General features: G+C 41.7%; 1 protein-coding gene across 3 annotated transcripts in view; it reads left to right on the forward strand.

The window, feature by feature from the left end:
- ube2o (ubiquitin-conjugating enzyme E2O) overlaps nucleotides 1-18,509 on the forward strand; it is a 43,305-nt gene that overhangs the window by 4,190 nt on the left and 20,606 nt on the right. For all 3 annotated transcript variants that reach the window (XR_005077145.1, XM_037110819.1, XM_037110806.1), the window contains exons 2-9: nucleotides 14,571-14,630; nucleotides 15,027-15,137; nucleotides 15,830-15,927; nucleotides 16,078-16,141; nucleotides 16,866-17,009; nucleotides 17,713-17,822; nucleotides 17,976-18,126; nucleotides 18,354-18,411. Coding sequence is in view for 2 of the 3 variants with exons in the window: in XM_037110819.1 (XP_036966714.1) it covers nucleotides 14,571-14,630; nucleotides 15,027-15,137; nucleotides 15,830-15,927; nucleotides 16,078-16,141; nucleotides 16,866-17,009; nucleotides 17,713-17,822; nucleotides 17,976-18,126; nucleotides 18,354-18,411 (796 nt within the window). In the remaining variant the exon portion in view is untranslated. The remainder of the gene's footprint in view (nucleotides 1-14,570; nucleotides 14,631-15,026; nucleotides 15,138-15,829; nucleotides 15,928-16,077; nucleotides 16,142-16,865; nucleotides 17,010-17,712; nucleotides 17,823-17,975; nucleotides 18,127-18,353; nucleotides 18,412-18,509) is intronic.

Raw genomic sequence — 18,509 nt, forward strand, 5'->3', positions numbered from 1 at the left:
TTTCTTCCATTAAAAAAGCCACATATAATATAATAATTAATTGTAAGCTATTCAATAAAATTAGCTTTAAACTGACACACACAGAACATGGCTGAACAACCAGAAGTGTTAACAGGAGTGTTATATCCGGCTCAATGATAACTGCCAAGGAGACAAAACAAATGTTCTTTGCTTGTCACTGTTATTAATTCAAGCCTAAGGCTATTTACCTCACAAAAATTAGCCTAACAGCTATCAGACGACTCTTCCATTCCTCCCTTAACAAATAACATATATTTTACATTTTCTTACTCCCCTCTGGTTAACGACACTGCTGACCGTGTCTGTTGGCCCAAGTATGCTCTGTTGATTTATTGCTGAGAGGGAAGTAGATCTGCTCGTCGACTTTCACACCTGTGGTTTGGTTCACTTGGTCCGGATCAAGTGTAAAAAATGTTTGCATTTTTTTTTTCTTGGCACGTTCCTGTTCATATTGACTTTTTATTTTTTTTAAAAACAAGAGGACTAGACATGAAGTTGGACAGTTAATTAGGTGATTAGATAGTTTTGGCGATTGCATCATCAGTACCCATGTGGAGATACCAAATTCCACTGAAGTTTCTGTCCCTTTGGTGTCACAAATATATGTTATTAGATTGCAAATCAAGTTCATGTCATCAGAAACAACAAACAGGTAGAGATGCGTGGATAAAGGAGCCCAGCTTTACAATAATGACTGGGTGCTGTCACTGTGGGCTTATTTGCAATGTCTAAAGAGGGAAAGACTGAAGTTCCTCCAGTAGCTGTGAAATGGGAACATGTCTGCAGCACGTACATTGCTCAAATGCATCCTATTTTCTCACTCTATGAAATCTTAGTAACCATCTCCAGAGGAAGTGATGGAGCTTAGATCTGCATCGCAGTGCAGGTACGAACAGGGACACCTCAGTTGTTGTCAGCTGCGGTACTGCTTTCAGTTTCAGTGCGAGTCAGTGAGGAACATGGCTGACATATTTTCATTGCCTGAAAGGCTTCAAAGCAGAGAGGGCCTGAACGAGCATACAGAGCGATTCTCTTTTCTTTTTTGTTCTTTTCAGTGTAATGGATTTGTACAGTACCTACAGTGTGGTATGTTTGTATTATTTTCTGATGTTGGATGTTGTTGTAGCTGGCCCACTTTTTGGTCACCGTTTAACTGTTACCTTAACAGATCGTGTTGTGGTGCAAAGGAAAACAAAATGTTTCTACATCGGAACCCCTTTAATGTTTTATTAGGAAAGTACAGTAACCGATATATGTAATCCTGTCAGCACAAGGATATTATTTATATATATATTTGGTGCCTTGTGTGAAGATCAACATGATTATCTTAATCACTGACATCAAAACTGTGTACAGTAGGTGCAGGTTTCTGGAAGGGGTGTTGCTTTTGAAGACTCAACACTGCCCTAAATTTGCATGTTGTACTACATAAAATCCTTATCTAAAATGGTCACGCTTTGTGAAATGTAAATAAAAAGAGAATGCAATTTTTTAGCAACTCTTTTTTGACCTATACTCAATTGAATATACAGTACAGCGGCAGTAAGAGTGCGGGTATTAAATAACATGTAATGTCAGGTTGGTACAATAGACTTTGTGTCCAGGAACGCAGAAAAAAGGCCTAACAGTTAAGAATAACTCCACAAATACAGGAATACTGTAGCATGGCATTTAGCAGCTGAAGGTCTTGATGAACTGCATGTTGACATTGTGACATTAATGAAGGATTTTCTGTACTTCTATGCATTGCAGGGCTTTGGTTACCATGACACCCGATTACATTTTTTTTTTTCCCCCCTGACTGGAGATTTTAGTGGTTAAGATTAATTTTCACAGAGAGCTGATTTATTTTTTTCATTAATCTTACTGAGCTGACAGTATATATTACAAAAAATATATTCTAAACTGCATTTGAAATGCATCTTGCTAGTTTGCTTTCTGAGCGGATCAAAACCCCCCAAAAGTTTTTGTGACTTTGAAAATACACTTTGGATCGCTGCCTGCTTCGGGCCTGCTGCAGTCCCCAGTCAGCATCTCAGAACACACACAGTCCTGTTGCTGCAGCACAACCTTGAAATTTGCATCCAAGGACAGAAGTGCACTGCAGCAGGTAGCTAGCAGTGGGCCTCCCCGGGGGGAATAGCAGCGCAGGGCGTGTCTGAGATGTCTTGGTTTATCCATCATCATGTACACTCGTCAGTGCACTTCTGAGACCCTCATGAGTATTGTGAGGAAGCTCCTGGTATGCATGGTACGGTGATGCTGCAAGTCTTATGGTGATGAGAAGGTGGGGTCAAGGCGAGCTGTGACGCAGGGAGAGAAAAGGTGAGGAAGTTGTGGAAAGAAATGTTAAGAAGATGTGGGCAAAGCAAACGTCAGCTTGGTCTTAAAACTACTAAGAGTACGTGAAGTGAAACAAACAAAGAATCTCGACTGGAAATGATGTAAGAGTGAATCAGGCAGACAGTCTGGTACCAGATGGCTGTTATGGAAATGTGACGGCTTTTAGTCCTTGAACTGTTAAGGTCCCACCTTCTGCTCTCTGAGCCATTTTAAATTCTCATCCTCTTGTGGCATGCTGCCTCTCACATTGCCCTCATGTTTGCAGCATTACAGTGCAGTCCCAAAGCCGCACCTTCCAAATACTGCCATTAGATGATCAGTGTTTGATAGATTCCACTTGTGGGTCCGTGAATACAGTCTCATTTGAGAAAACATTTGTAGCCTATTATATGCTGTAATCATTAAGTTGTTCTCTTTGAATGGGGTTGGAAAAATAATGGATAAGAAAACTCATCAAGCCTAATGCTTTATGAAGTGAACAGGGAGACTCCAGGGGTTTTATTGCGTTTGATCGCTTGCCTTTCATTGTGCTGAACGTCTGTTTTTTTTTTCTTTTTTTTTTTCAGCTAGTTGGATTGTAACAGCAGCCGCAGTCAGTCTGTTATTTGGGGCATCTTTCTGTACAGCTCCTTGGAACAGAACGAAGGGATTCCTCGTGTGTATTTACAATATATTCTAGTTTTGATGATGTTCACAGTGAGACCTGATGGACGATGACATTGTTGTTTGTTTTTTATTTTGATGGGTGGTGGTAGTTGTAATATGCGTGTCTGTTTTTAAGGCAGTGTGTCCCCTCAGTTTTGCTGTGGGGCAGCAGCAGCTGCTGATTAGCTCACCACTGTAGTCACCGCTGTTTCCCAGTGTTACTCGGATTGCAACCCTAAACTGTCCCATCCAGCAAAGTAAGCTGTCTCCCCTCACCATCAGCATAGCACCGGCCCCTGGTAATTTGAGTCACCAGAGTCACAACATCGTAAGTTGTTGTGGTGCAAACCTAATCTGCACACATAGAAAAGATTTTAGTGAGCGTATCGATATCCTTCATTCAAAAATTCTCCTCTCAACTCCTCTGGGTTATGGCAGTTTAGCCTTTTGCCACTTTGAAGCTATTTTACATTGAAATGATGAAACACATTGAAGTGAACAGGTTACAGTCAGTGTGCGTGATAAAGAGGCACTGAGCTCGTACACTATACATTGTTTCCCACCCTTAATACTGTGTATGCAGCCAAAGCACTGAGAGGACACTGAATGGCTGTGGCAGGTTTCTTGACAGCTGTAGTAAGTGAAAGGATGTATGCATTGTCGTGTGACCCCCACCTTTTTGTACTGTAACCTTAACATGGGAAGGCATGATGTCATCAACGAGCCATTCATCTCTTTGTCACCGGCTTTTCTTTGTTTGAGCTAAAACAATTTAACACAACTGTGAAATGGTTTCTGCACAGCGCGTTGTTAGTAACGCGGTTCGAAAAAAGTGGCATATTTTTCAAGTTTTTCGGCTTCCTCTTCAAAAAAATTAACAAACAAACATAATGGGTATTAAGAGGGAGAACACTGCAGGTGCTGGATGCTCTGACCGCAGGGTGACTCCCATCTGTCACCCTGTCCCTGCCCCCCTGCCCTTATCCATCCAACTGCAGAAGTCTGGTCACACCCCCGTTGAAATGAAACATCTCTTTCCATGAGGTCACCTCACCACATTGATTTCCTGCAGCTCCCATCCCTCCTGTGCCCATGATCACAGACATTCATTCCCACCCAGGCTTTGGCAGTCCACAAGCGTTTCAGCTGCAAGATTACCAAGTAGTTGGAAAGCGATTGTCTCACTGCTAAAATGCTATTAAGACACAAGGCTAAAATCTTTTTTTTTTTTTCCAAATGGAAGCAGTATTGAGTCTTGAAGGCCTCCTCACAATATTTCGAGGAACAAACTGAGCAATAAAGCATCTGCGCCTGTAAGAAACCATTAGCCCATATCCTGTAGCTCTTTATCTCCACTCGTATATTCTCACCATGAGTAGCTTATAAATGAGCAAACTCAGTTAGTGTCTGGGTTGAAGAGGCTGACGTTGGTGTGCAGTGGCTACAGCATTTCTCTAGCAAGCAGACTAGAGTGATCACATTAGCTATTTCTATTTTGTTAAGTCTACACGTGCTAATTAACTTAGCACCTAAGCCATTTATTCTGTCACATTCAATCTACACACGTTGCTCTTTTAGATAATCATATCGATCTTTTGTTTGCCTGTGTAAACCCTCCACATGGTACTTGGCTTGTGATTAGTATGATTCAAAATGCTTGTAGTGTGGCTAAAAGTCTAAATTAGATTCCATTGCTCTTTTTTAGGTGAACTAGTGGCTGAAAGTCCTTAGATATTTCAATCGGTACATTTTTCCCCAAACCTGCAGCATTATTTCCTTCAGATGAATGTGTGATTACTTGTTTGCATCCTTCAGCGCTGTCGGCTCAGGAGCACTGTGCAGGTGCTCGAGGTATCCTGCCAGACGTTGGTGTAATCTGGGACATGAGGCTGTTGCCAAGACCCACCCAACAACGCTTTGGAGAGCAGAGCCTTAGTTATGGTTCTGAGCAGGTGCCAGGCAGGCGCAGGAACACACAAAACGCACACAAAAAAAATGAAAACCTGGGCCCCCAGAGGAGCACTGTGCCTCAGGTTTTGTCATCAGTGTTGTGTGCTTCCTCTAAAAAACAAGAAGAGCAGCTTTTGTACTGCGTTGCCATTGTTTTGTTCTGTTTGAGAGAAGCCCTCTAGCTTCGAAAGTCTTGAAGGCGAATGCATTTAGTCCTCTTCAGGTCTCAGAATGAAGTAAACCACTATTTAATAAGCCACTTTTCCCAACCATAGTACCTGGAAACTTTTGAGTCCCAGGAACCGCTCTTCAAGAAACTACAGTGTGCTTTTTAATTGTTGTTATAGTGCAGGGGCTCATTTTTGATATTTTGTCCATGTCCATCTCTCTTGAACTTAGTTTTGGTTCCAGTGGTTGCAGCACTAATATTACTTGTATTTGGTTCAGGATTAAAGGGCTACTTCTGTGTGATTAGCCTTGTGCTTACTTTGTGTCGCTTTTTTTTTTTAAGTTTAAATTATAATGTTCAGTTTCAACTTTATCATGCTGTGTTGGTCCACCACTCCTGAGTGATTGGCTGAAGGAAACTTTTGGCGCAGTGTTGTTTCCTCTACAGTCGCCGTCTGTGTTTTCACCTCAGTCTTTAAACTTGTGAAGGCAAATGCGTAAAGTAAAGTAAAAGTGATGGCTGTTTTATACCAGCTGTCGCTTTATTGTCTTAGTCATGAAAAAAAGATAGTTGACGAAACATTTTTCCTGAACAGAATCAACACTGCTGTGTTAATTAATGCACATCTGTGGCATCATGTTGGACAAATCCAAGCCTGCCAATAAATTCCCACTTGTACCACCTCTAATTAACCACCTGAATGATGATGGAGTCATCAGCCATGACGTCAGCAGCTCATATGTACAGTCAGTCTGATATTGCAGGGTCACGACATGAATCCCTCCCTCTTTCAAACCCTCATCCTTTCCTTTTCCTTCATCTCCTCTGTTTTCTCCCTCTGTGTTTCTTTCTTACCTTGCTTCCTCTTCTCTCCCCTTCCCCCACAGTTTCCATCTGACCTAACCCATAACCTCCGCCCCCGCCCCCCCCCCGTTCACCTCCATCACTCTCTCCTCCCTCGATGTCCCAGCAGACCGGTGTTGGAGAATGTTGACGTAATGTGGTGCTGACTGTATGGTCGTCCAGCTCCTGCCCTGAGATAATGGATCTCATTTTGATCCTGTCTCTCTCTGCATAGATGCGTGTATACACACACACACACACACACACACACACACACACACGCACACACGCACACACAGGAATACACAGACTCTGAAGTGATTTGCCTGGCTGTTGGAGCCTGCTTCCATCCTACCATCCCTGTTTACGCCCTTCTCTTCTTTCTTTCTCTCTCCCTCTCTCATCTTCTCATCCTCCCTTTCTTCCTCTGCAGTATTGGCCCTGCCCAGTGGGGAGACTGTCTGCTTCTGCTCTCTCTCTCTCTGTCTCTGTCTCTCTCTCCCTCTCTGTGTGTGTCTCTCTCTCTCTCTCTCTCTCTCTCTCTCTCTCTCTCTGTGTCTCTCTCTCTCGCTCTCTGTGTCTCTCTCTCTCTCTCTCTCTCTCTCTCTCTCTCTCTCTCTCTCTCTCTCTCTCTCTCTCTCTCTCTCTCTGTGTCTCTCTCTCTCTCTCTCTCTCTTTCTCTCTGTGTCTTTCTGTCTCTGTCTCTGTCTCTCTACCCTTCTATCTCACTATCTGCTGTGTTTGCTGTGCTCTTGTCTATTTCTGGCTCTTGCTTTTCTCGTTTCCTCTCTCTTTCTGTCTCTCTCCTGGGATCCGTCTCGATCTCCCACTTGTTGGGCTGGCTGCCGTCTCTTCGGTGCCTCGTGCACTGCTCATCTTCATTTTCTCCCTGGCACACCCGTCCACCTTCCCTTGCACCCTCCTCTCTCCATTCACCATCTTTTCCATTCGTTCTTCTTCTTCCATCTATTTCTTCATCTCCGTGATTGACTCACGAGGGTTCCTCATCCCATCCCTCCTACTCTCTGTCTCCATCATATATTCTGTGCCTTTATCTCCCCTTTTCCTCAGTCATTTTATCTACTGCTTGTTTACGCGCCTTCCTCCAAATGTACAGTTCTGTGTCTTGCACTCCTCAGTGCCTTCGTCCCTTTTCTTGCTCTGTCCGTCTCTCTGAGAAGACTGCCCTATTATAGATACTGTGTGCTATTAGTCCTATTGTCATTCCCTTGTGGTCTCTGTGGGTAAAAGGCCCTGCTGTCTTTTTAATTGAGCTGTGCACCCATCCTGTGTGTCCAAATCAATAGCCCTCAGTTTGACAACAGCACTGTCCTGCAGCACAGAGGGGATGTTTTCAGGGTGGGAGGATTGATGATTGATGATTCAGTTGTTTATCACCATTTCAGCTGAAGTTACAAAGTTATTTTTTCCCCGATACACAACACTTATATCTCATATTTTTGATGTCGGGCTTTCATTTTTCTTTATTAGAATAGTCATAAAGACCTTCATCCTTGCTAAGTCATTGTCTGGTGTGATGAGGAAGAGCAGCAAAAGGAGGACGCCATGACAGAGTGATTCTCCTGCCCAGTGAGAGTGCAGGAGGTAGGTCCCCTGACATACATGTACACGAGCATGGGAGGCTTGTGGATGAGGTATGAAGTGGCAACACCAATTTTGGACTGCATTTAGTGTGCATACAGCTGCCGAGAGGTGGATTATTCTGCAGCTGTGATCTGACAAATTTCTATTTACATTTTTATATTTCAAAAACACGTTGTGCTCGGCATTGGGTGTCAAGATCACCAAGTGACCTCCTGATGGATCTTATTGGCTCAGGAGGATCGGATGGTGCTTGTCTTAATGTGAGCTCAGACCTGATTTAGCCTGGTCAATAAACAGTTGAGACAGGAAGTAGCATGGGAGGGATGTAAGTGTAAACCAGGAGCAGGCATGACTCGCAGGCTAATGGAATTAGTCAGCAAATAGTACATTATATATATTTATATCTCTCTATCTCTCTATATCTTTTCAAACAATTTAATGTCTTTACCTCTGTAACTATCCAAGCAGCGTCCCTTCCTCTCTGCTGTTTGTATTATTCAGTCATGCAGTTATAAAGTGATATAAACAACAATCAGCCGCACCCCCTCCCTCATACATGTAGAGAGGCCCATGATTTTATGTATATAATGCTGCCTCAGCTGAAGGTCAAAGATGATACGGTGGAAAAATCTCAACTTTTGACCTCCAAGCGTTCTATCTGCACAATGCCAAACTTAAACAAAAAACATGGCTGACCATAACAAAGTGATGTTCCTTAGTGTACAAACAAGTGAACCTCTAGACGTGCTACCTCCTTGAATAAATAAACAGAGCAGGGAAACGGTGCATGCGGTAACAGACGCAGATTATATATTAAATCTTGCTGCACCAGGAAACATATCTTAATATTCTAATTAAAGGCCTAATACAAATATTCTAGTCAACAGATACATCCTGCCAACCTCTCCACAGGTGCCGCCATTGTTGTGTATCATCAGACAACTGCTCACAGAATTCATAAAGTAGAAACTCTGACTTTTGGAGGTTGTCTTTTTTTTTTTTTTTTTTCTTTTTTAGTAGGTGGTCTGAATTGTTTTGGTTTTAATTGGTTCAATCAGATTGAACAGTTCAATCTCATTATAAAGATAAAGATAATGAGATTGAACAGTGTGCCAAAACTAAATACACAGAGAACATCACACACCCATAGTACACCCACGCAGGTGTTTTACATATTTTGCCTGATAAGATCTCTTTATGTAGGGTGATAATGTGTTCCCTTCAGTTCAATAGTTATATAGATGATCAGTCTCTTAAAAAAAACCTAAAATATCATGGGCTTTCAAATGCTGTGTGATGGTACTCATCAGCACGTTTTAATGTAAACCTACCAACATCCATTCACATAAGAAAGAGGAAGGAGATAAAGTATCAAGAGATAAAGTATCAATGTATCTCCAAAACACAACGCACAATGCTGAAATGGTGGCATGGGAGAAACATTTAAATCATAGTTATTAGGTAGTTACAAGAAGAAACAAACAAAGTAGTAACTTCCTAGATTATGTGCTTGTCTCCTGGCAATCAGTTCTGGACAATAACCAGTCAAGCTTGTCTTTTGTACAGTTTAAACAAACTACATATAACATTTTAAATTGTTAAGCTTATGAAGTGCTGAGCCAGGCAGGCAAGCTATCCTCCTCCCATTCCCAGGCATTACACTAAGCTAAAATAAGTTTAATGCTATATAGCTACATACATTGTTCACCGTATGGACATTTGAGTGCTAACAATCTTTTCATATGACTATCAGCAAGAAAGAAAATGAGCATATTTCCCAAAATATTCAGAGAGCAGGGTGTGGATCCAGAAGGCCTCTCTGCTTCACAGTCTGTTCAACTCCTCCTGGAGAACGGTGAATTATTTTCCCTTTGTCAGTCTCTAATGATGTAGCAGAACCATGAGGGTGCCTGAGGCTTAGGTAAAGGATGTAGCACTGTATGATGACTTCACCTTCATCATCACCGATCGATATTTAACACTATCTGTAGGTGGAATATCATTTCAATTTTAAGATGCAGTGCAGGCAGGTGTGTGTATGTGTGGGGAGAGAAATACATTGTGTGCACCTGTTACCGCTGCAACCAGTTTTATTTACGTTAATTCGACACCCTTTCGTGTTTCATGGATCAGATTGCTTGTTAGTGAGGAGTTGAATCTGAAAGATGAGAAAGCCTGGTATAGAAAACTCTGTCAGAGTGAAGAACAGGCGTGGCCCAGAGCTGCAGTCCTCTGCAGTGTCTCTTTCTCCCCCTCTTCCTCCTCCTTGTACAGCACCTGAATAGTGACTTGTGTTAATTAGGCCGGGAAGTCAAAGCAAATACTGTCCTCCATCGATTCCTGTAATCAATCTGGCCTCTTCTACCTCATCAGCCTGGATGGAGAGGCAGCCAAGGTTCCCTCTCAGTCCGAGCCAGGTGCCACACACAGATATCTATTTGTGCACACGCCTGTGTCTTTTTCTTTTGTTGTCTGACGATGTGTCCACCAGCCTCCCTCCTCATCACCATCGCTGCACGAGCCATAGCAACAGTCGGCTGCTTTGTTCTAACCTGGCTGTCTAGTTTTCTGATCATTTTTGCATTAATGCTGCCGTCGCTGGGAAATGCCTCCCTATAATGACACACATTGTGATAGAAGATGAAGAATATTGCTCTTTCTCAGTTTCTTAATGCGATGATCAGTGTGATGGCACTATCCTATTCCTGGAGAGCAGTCAGTCCCACTGTAGGGACGTGCTGCTCTGTGGCAGTATTGCAAGGTATCTAAGTTTTAATGAGACATTAAAATGACACATTATTAAGAAGTTACACCATTGCCAACCAGACATTTTGATAAAAGCTGGTTTTGTACATACTGGTCATAGTTTGTAATATGTGTAAAGGTCCTGTTGTGGTTTGGGTTGGAGTTAGACATAAGGTGTTGTGTGACTGTATCTGCTCTCTCTCACAGTGGCCTAAACACTATTGATTTAAACACAGTGTTCTTGAACTGGTGAGGAAATCAGTTACTACAGTAGCGCACTGCAGCATGATGCACTGAAAGAATATTAATGAAGAAGAGCTGCGTGTGTGTGTGTCCGTCCAAAAATATGTGTTGTACTTCTGAGCTCCTCTCAACTAAAAGGTTTAGGTGTGTGTGAGCCTGTGTGTGTGTGTGTGTGTGTGTGTGTGTGTGTGTACTTTTACCCTCAGCAGCATAGACAGGAGGAGCAGACAGGCTGCTGTTTAATAGATTACAAGGGAACATGGCGACTCATCGATCGTATCCCCTGCATACACACTCACACACACACACACACTCTCACTCACTCAACCTTTCTTCCTCTCCCAGAAGTCAGTGGTATAGGATTACACACAATTTGTGTGTGTGTGTGAGGATGTGCAGTCAGTTGTACTCCTTCTGTCCTCTGTAGGATGTTTGGATATTTTTACACTACAGCTGCAACAATTAATCTGTAAGTCAACTATTAAAAAATAATCAGCAGTAATTTTGATAATCAGTTAATCATTTTTTCGAGTTGATAAAATTCTCTCATTCCAGCTTCTTGAATGTGACAGTTCTCTGGTTTATCTGGATATCTTAGACAAAACAAGACATTTAAGGATGTCATTTATAGAAAAAACAATGAATTGAATAATCAATCAAACTGACTGACAGATTAATAGTGAAATAGTGAATAGTGAAAATATCGTTAGTCTTATTTTTGTAATGGCAGATCTCACTACAGATCATGCTAGGTTGTCGTCTCCTTTGTAGAGACGGTTGAAAGACAACAAACCACGCATGGATATCTGTGCAATTTGCTACAATAGCTAACACCGAGTCATCCTAACAGGCTGGACACACTAGCTGCATGAGCGGCGTGTGCTTGGGCGGAACGTCTTTCTTTTCATTTTGCCGTCCATGTTAGAGCAGCCATACTGCCAGCATGTCTCACGTGTGTGTCAAGCTTCTAACCTATGTTTGTACTTTTTTTTTTTTTTAATCACACAACACACTTTTTGCTATAATATTTACATGTTTGTGCACCTGAAAGGATGTACGATATATAGTCAACAGCTAATAGAAATGTTCTCTACAGGGAATGTGTGAAAGTGCAGCACTATCATGACCCATAGTCAGAATGGCCACAATTATGAGAATGAGACCCAGGTTGAAAAATAAAGAATTAGAAAGAATTTACTTTATGTCAAGAGTAGGATTTGATATTTGATTGATATTTGAAAAGGTAAAGGCAGGACATGAATTGAATTGGCTGTCCTTACAAGTCATCTCCACTGATTAAAATCAAAATTTCACTCTTCTTTTCAGCTTCATCATCATTACTTTACAGATTTAATCACCAGACATCATTCATTCCGCCATCATTGTGTTCAACTCCAGTTCTCCCCACTATGGTGAACTCTCAGTGATAGAGCCCCAACATGCTCCTCCAGTCTTTACTTGGCATGCAATAAGCCTCTGTGTTTTTTCAATTTCTTCACTCTCTTTACTCCTAATTACACTCTCCTCCTCTGCTTCCATCTGTCTCTGCCCAAACTCGGAGGCTCTTGCTGGCGCATCGCTGCCACTTTGCTCTGAAGTCATTGCCAGTATAGCAGCTTGTGCTGTGACTTAGTAGAGCAGAAGCCGGGCCACCTGCAGGTAGCGTTTTATCAGCAATTTCATGTACCTGTTTGTTGTTGTAAGTATTGCTCACTTCCTGCCTGACAGACCTGTGCTGGCTTCATAATGTAGACGTAGTCTGAACTGACTGAATTGGCTTTTTGTCTGTTTGTTGATGTTTTATTTGTCAGTCACTGACTGAAAGCGGTAGTCTTTGTTATGCTTTGTGGTTTCTTAGGATAAAGTTTCAGTTTCTGCAGGGCTGTTCACTTCCAGAGTAACTGTACTGTTGCATATGCCAGTTTATTTTTTGTGGCTCACAAATCAGTGCCATTAAACACTATCTATCTGTGGGGCACAAGGGTTTTTCTTTTGTCGCGAACTAATTCATGATGCCAACACTAATACAAGGAGGAGTGGTTATTTCCCAGGTGGAAGGCTAACATTAGACAATTTCACATAAACATTTCAGTGATTGTCTACCACACTTCTGAATCAATGGTGTGGATAATGAAGGCTTAAAAAATTGCTGCAGTTTTGCTATTAGCGCTAGCTACTTGTCCTGAATGGTAAATGGATCATATATGAATGTTGGGTGACTGTTTGTGTGTTGTAGTGCAGGCTGCTTAATACAACTCTAAAATCAAATCATATTTATTCCTCACTACTACATTTCTGTTCCTGACTCATTGTTGGAGAAGCAAAACTGTGGCATGAAATTCTTCCTCCATCAATCTGGATCATTTCAAGTGGGTCAAGTACGGCTGCACAAAATATCTCTTCAGCAGTAAAATCTCAGTGTGCCCGTACACAATAGTCACATCATGGGACGTGCAATGTCAAGTCAGGCAAATTAACACTTGAACACTTAATGCTACAACTTTTTTGCTTCTTGATTCAGAGGGAAAACTCACAAGGTTTCCATTTCCCTTGACTTAGCTACAAGAGAAGTCTAATATTACATAACGTAGTCCAGTTTTAGTTTTCTTGGATACATGGTAGTTTAATATGAAGTTTGACAGTTGAAGGCACTATTGCACTGAATGGCGCTTGATTGTGTCACAAATTTAACAAAAAGAAGGACATGATTTTATTTCATGGACTATGAGTTTAGTACAGCATCTCATTCATTTCAGTAAGGCCACAGAGGATTTTGGTACAGTCATCTGGAAAAGAAAGTTGTATCCAAATTGGCTGCAGTGCAGTGTGACATCATACAGCAAGGGTTTGCATTTGCCAATCAAATATTTGCAAGTAGACATTCCCACTAGATTGCTTTGTAATGTTAACCTTGGGACCGAGGAAAAAGATGATTTGAATTGGGTCTCATAGTGACACACTGGGGATGGACTGATTATTGACCTGACAGATAGTTATCTTCAGTGTTTTTCATGTCCGATTGCCAATTAAAACCATTAATTTAAAAATACACTACTTTAGCTCTGATGTGGCATCCTTTCTCTGTCTACAGTCACCCATCTGTGGTCTCAATCAATATTTTACCCTCAACACTATTTTTACGTATCACAAGTAATGGTCTATCAAGACGAAATAATCAGAATCTGTAAAGTAACTTGTAACACTTAAGTAAAGAACAAGTGTGCTTAAGTGTGTGTATTTTCCTATCAGCCGATCCCTGATACAGACATAGTGTTTTGCTATCTGATCAGCCTCCAAACTCATGGATCTATTACTCAAACCGACCTTCCTGGCAGGCAAAGTGACGCAGCAAAATTTTGCTAAGAGGGACGAGGTATCGCTGTGGGAGCTGAGCTGGCGCCAAGTATAGCCCAGCGGCTCCTGTGTGCTGCCCTCCGTATCTGCGGGCATGTAGTTCTTGAATGAAGCTGTTTTGGTTTCATCTGTCCCTCACACTGCGTGTAAACCATATCATTTCACAGATCCTATTTTTAGTTCAATGTGTTGATTAAGAACCGATAGTGAAAATATGTTTGTTGACTCCTGTGGCGCTCATCACATCATAGGCCTCACGCTTGCCAGCACAGTGAAAGGCAGTGTCTCTCAGTTCGGATGGTAAAATCAGCTGATCTGCTCTCAGGGGCGTTCCAACTCTGCTGACTGTGCATGTTGCAGTTCTAATGGCTGTGAGTGGGACAGGACAAGGGTATGACAAATTATATCAGCATCATGTCATGGTCAGAGTGCGGATGTGATTAATGTTTAGTTTGTTCATTTGGAAGCTCTTCTCCAGGGTTCATCACAGGGTGATTTCTCTGATGTGAAAACTTCTCTGCAGTGAAAGTTATTCTCTAATTTCTGTCAAAGGCACTGAGCAGCAGCAGCAGCCTCTGTGGGTGTAAAAAGTCTGTAAGATGAGGTCACACAAGCCACCATTTTCTTAACTTGCTTGCTCTTTCTTTTACAGCTAAAACTTGAAGATCGATCTATTGTCATCAGAGACATCGTGCGACGAAACAATTCTAACGTAAGTGGAGTCCTCGATGTGAATCTTTGTGCCTCTCTCCTTTTCACTTCACTTGTCTTCCTCAGTTTGATTTGGGTTTTTTTTTTTTTTTTTTTTCAATCAAGCCTCTCTCTTTGTCAGTCAAGTCACTGTTCTACACTCTTTTCCATTTGCTGCACCAGACATGACTGGAATATTACTGCAGGTCGACACTGACAAAGGACCAGGAGGAGTTGTTTTTTTTGTTAATGCAGTACACCAACTCCTAGTCTGAATAGGAATACATTGAAACTTTTTCTTTTGGCTATAATAAAAATATTGTTTTGTTCAAACCAATGATGCTTGTGCATCTCAGGAAATTTAAAGTAGTAGCATTGATAGTATGATGTTAATATGATGATATGCTGAACCTTGCAGGACAACCAGTGTGGTATTGTGACCAACATCGACATCGAGTGTGCAGTGAAACTAGTGGGAACAAACTGTGTTCTGTATCCAGTTAACAGCAAAGACTTGCAGCACATCTGGGTAAGAGTACAGGGTAAAATATTTACCTGTGAGCCTTATTACCTACTGTATACTCAGGATCATGTATGTAAAACTTTCCTCGTGTCAAGGCAAAGATGCCGAGCAGGAGCTCACGGGTGTATAATTAGTATGGAGCCTAACAAGAAAGTTAATCCTAGAAAACTTTTTTGTGTATGTGCCAGGGCAAGCATTTCTAATTGGACTGAAAATGTGCACTCAGTATTGAGTCCTTCCTATAAGTCTATGCCCTGGCAGCCTATGAGGGAATTAGGGTAAAGCCTTCACTTCAGAAGTTCAACTTTGCTTGACTTCAATGTGAATTTCACCTCAGCAGGTGATGGTCACAACCTGAATTCAGGCATGTGTGATTCCCTCAATCTGGGAATGAGAAGCTAAGGGAAATATCTGGGAGGATCTCTCTTCCTCTCTTGCAGCAAAAACAGCTAACCGGTTAAATTTTCCAAATCAGAACGTATTGGGACAGTTGTTCATGTCCCATTAAGCACATTAACTCTTTACAAGTCAGGCAAAAACTACCTCCAGTGAGCTCAACGTTCTCTATTGCAGTTCTTTCAAATGCATATAAAAGTGTATAGATGGAAACATGGCTGCTGACCTGCATTCAGTTACTGTGCATCATAAATATTGTGTCTAACTCGATAGTTTTCTTGTTGTCATTGTGTTCTTTGCAGTCTTTTATGTACGGCGACTACATTGCCTACGACTTCTGGCTGGGGAAAGTGTACGATCTGACTAATCACATCATCCTCAAGCTCTCCAATGGAGCCAGGTAGGCTGTGTGTGCATGATTAGTGATTAGTGTACTGTGTGTACTGTGACCACGTTGGAGTCTGTCAGTGTCTACACGCTGGTACACATTCATCTGTGCCAAATCCAGTGCATGTCACTGAGTTGTCTGTCTCTCCTCGCCTCCCTTCAGGTGCTCCATGAGCGTGGAGGATGGTGCCAAGCTTTACGACGTCTGTCCACATGTCAGTGACTCGGTATGTAGCTACGAGCTCTTATCTGTCACCTCAGGTACATCCAGCCTGGGCAGAGCAGCTGTTCGTCAGGGGTCAGATCCCTTTACAAACAGCTCATGTGCCGACAGGAATGGCTGGTTCATACTCCGGTTCTCACTTGTTATAATCTATAATGAGGGATAAGTTGTGTTTATTTATATTGTTTATTTGTTTTTCTGCGTTTTGTAGACTTAAATAATGATTCTAGAAATTGTCTTGATGTTTCTGTGCTTGTTGTTTTTTTGTGGTAATGTTCAAGTTTTTATAAGAACGAGAAAGTATTAGAAGCCAATTTTTTTTTAAAAAAAGTTATTTTCCACTCTGTATGTCACACATCAGTTTAATTTGTATTTTATTATATTCAAATTTATTTTTCGGTAAAAATGTTATCTATAGATACACTGGAAAAGGTGTCCAACAAAAATCCTCTCAGTTGAAAATATAATAAACCGTACAATGAAACTGTTCTGTAGGTCCAAACTGACTTCCTTCAGAAGGTTTTCATGTTTGCATTTTATTTATACATGACTGTACAGAACATGTCTATGGAAAATTGGAATTTGATATCATGTGTTTCCGTTGAATTGGCAATCATTCGACTAATTTGTTGTTGATAATGCATTGTTGGGTTGGCTTGCTCAGCTGGTCAGTCATCAACATTGTGATCTCAAGTCTTTATTCATATTATTGTGTCCTTGTTGGTCAGGGCTTGTTCTTCGACGAGGCATATGGTTTCTACCCAGGCCAGGTTCTGATTGGTCCGGCCAAAGTCTTCTCTAATGTACAGTGGCTCTCAGGGGTCAAACCTGTCCTCAGCAGGAAGTGCAAGTTCAGAGTGGTGGTAGAAGAGGTAAGATGATAACAATGGTCTTCTTTTCACTGTAGCATTCTTTATTTTAGGTGCGAGAAGAAAAACTCATTTTGGGGCATTAGGTCATCGTAGTAGTGACGCTGTTTCTGGACTGTCAATGCAGTTGTTTCTTAACGCAGCAAGGAGACAAGGAGAATACTGAAGTCTGTTAGAAGAGATTAGGCTGAACTGTTACAATTGACTCATCACTGGTCTAACGGTGCACTCATACAGCTCCAGCTGATCCAGAATGCTGCTACCTGGGTTATGACAGGAACCAAAGAAAGCTCAGTACATAACTCCAGGTCTCAGGTCACTGCAATGGCCACCAGTCTCTCACAGAATCAGCTTCAAAACTTTATTACTTGTCTTTAGATTACTTAACAGGTTAGGTCCCAGATACCTCCCAGACATCACATTGGCTGGTTGTGGCTTACTGGCTGTTCCCAGAGTGAAAACTAAATATTGTGAACACATTTTTCGAAAAAGCTAATAAAAAGCTCTGAGACAGTGCTGAGACAGAGCTGATGAAATCCAAGCTGAAGACTTACTTCTTTACGATGATTTTTAATCAATATTCTTTTATATCAAACGTATTTGTTAGTCTGTTCTTTTCTTGTGCTTTTGTCTTTAGGTAGAAAATGTTTTGTGTATATAAATTTGCCATGCTTGGTCCTAAACGGTGTCGTTGTGCTCTCCTCAGGTCAAAGTGGTAGAACTGAAGGTGACGTGGATCACAAAGAGCTACTCTCCCAAAGGTTCTGACAGCGTCTATCCTCCTCCCTCCACCATCACACAGGAGAACCTCTGCAGGTGAGTTCAAATATTCATCCACGTGTCCACACTGATTTATTTATGTTGTTGTGAGCTTTGTGTATTTAAGCTCTTAGATAGACACATAATTATTAAAGAATTTGAAATAACAAATAACTCTCTATGACTTGGTACTGTGCTTGTTGGGTTCAGGGTAAGGCGTCTAGGATACTACGATCACACCCAGAGGCAGCTTGGAGAGAGGGCCCTGTATGTTTTCCCAGCTAAGGGGGACGCCACGCGCATCACCTGTGAAGGACCCGAGGGTGCCCCTATCCTGCCTGAAGACCCCGTGGCTAGAAGGGTAATTGCAGTCTTTGACAGTGTTTAAAGAACTTGTTACCTGTCGTTGAAATGTAGGTCAGTACAATCTGTAATCCCCTCAGGAGCATATTAACCCTTACTGTCATGTTTTACACGAGAGGATAATGAACAGGAAATGATCACAGTGCCGAGTTTATTTTAAGAAAATCATCTTTGAAGGTTGAATGTTGACAGACTCTCAATCTGTGTGTGCTTGTGATCCTGCAGTTGAAAAGGATGTTCAAGAAAGATTCGGGAAAGAAGATGGAGAACGCTGACACACAAGGTGCCTGTCGACACTCTGCAACACACACACTTTCACACCCTTCTGCTCTCTAATTTTCTCAGTGCTGCTACCACACAAATCTTGCTGATAAATCATAA

The sequence above is a fragment of the Acanthopagrus latus genome, chromosome 1 (assembly GCF_904848185.1).
Source record: "Acanthopagrus latus isolate v.2019 chromosome 1, fAcaLat1.1, whole genome shotgun sequence".
Taxonomy (NCBI): domain Eukaryota; kingdom Metazoa; phylum Chordata; class Actinopteri; order Spariformes; family Sparidae; genus Acanthopagrus; species Acanthopagrus latus.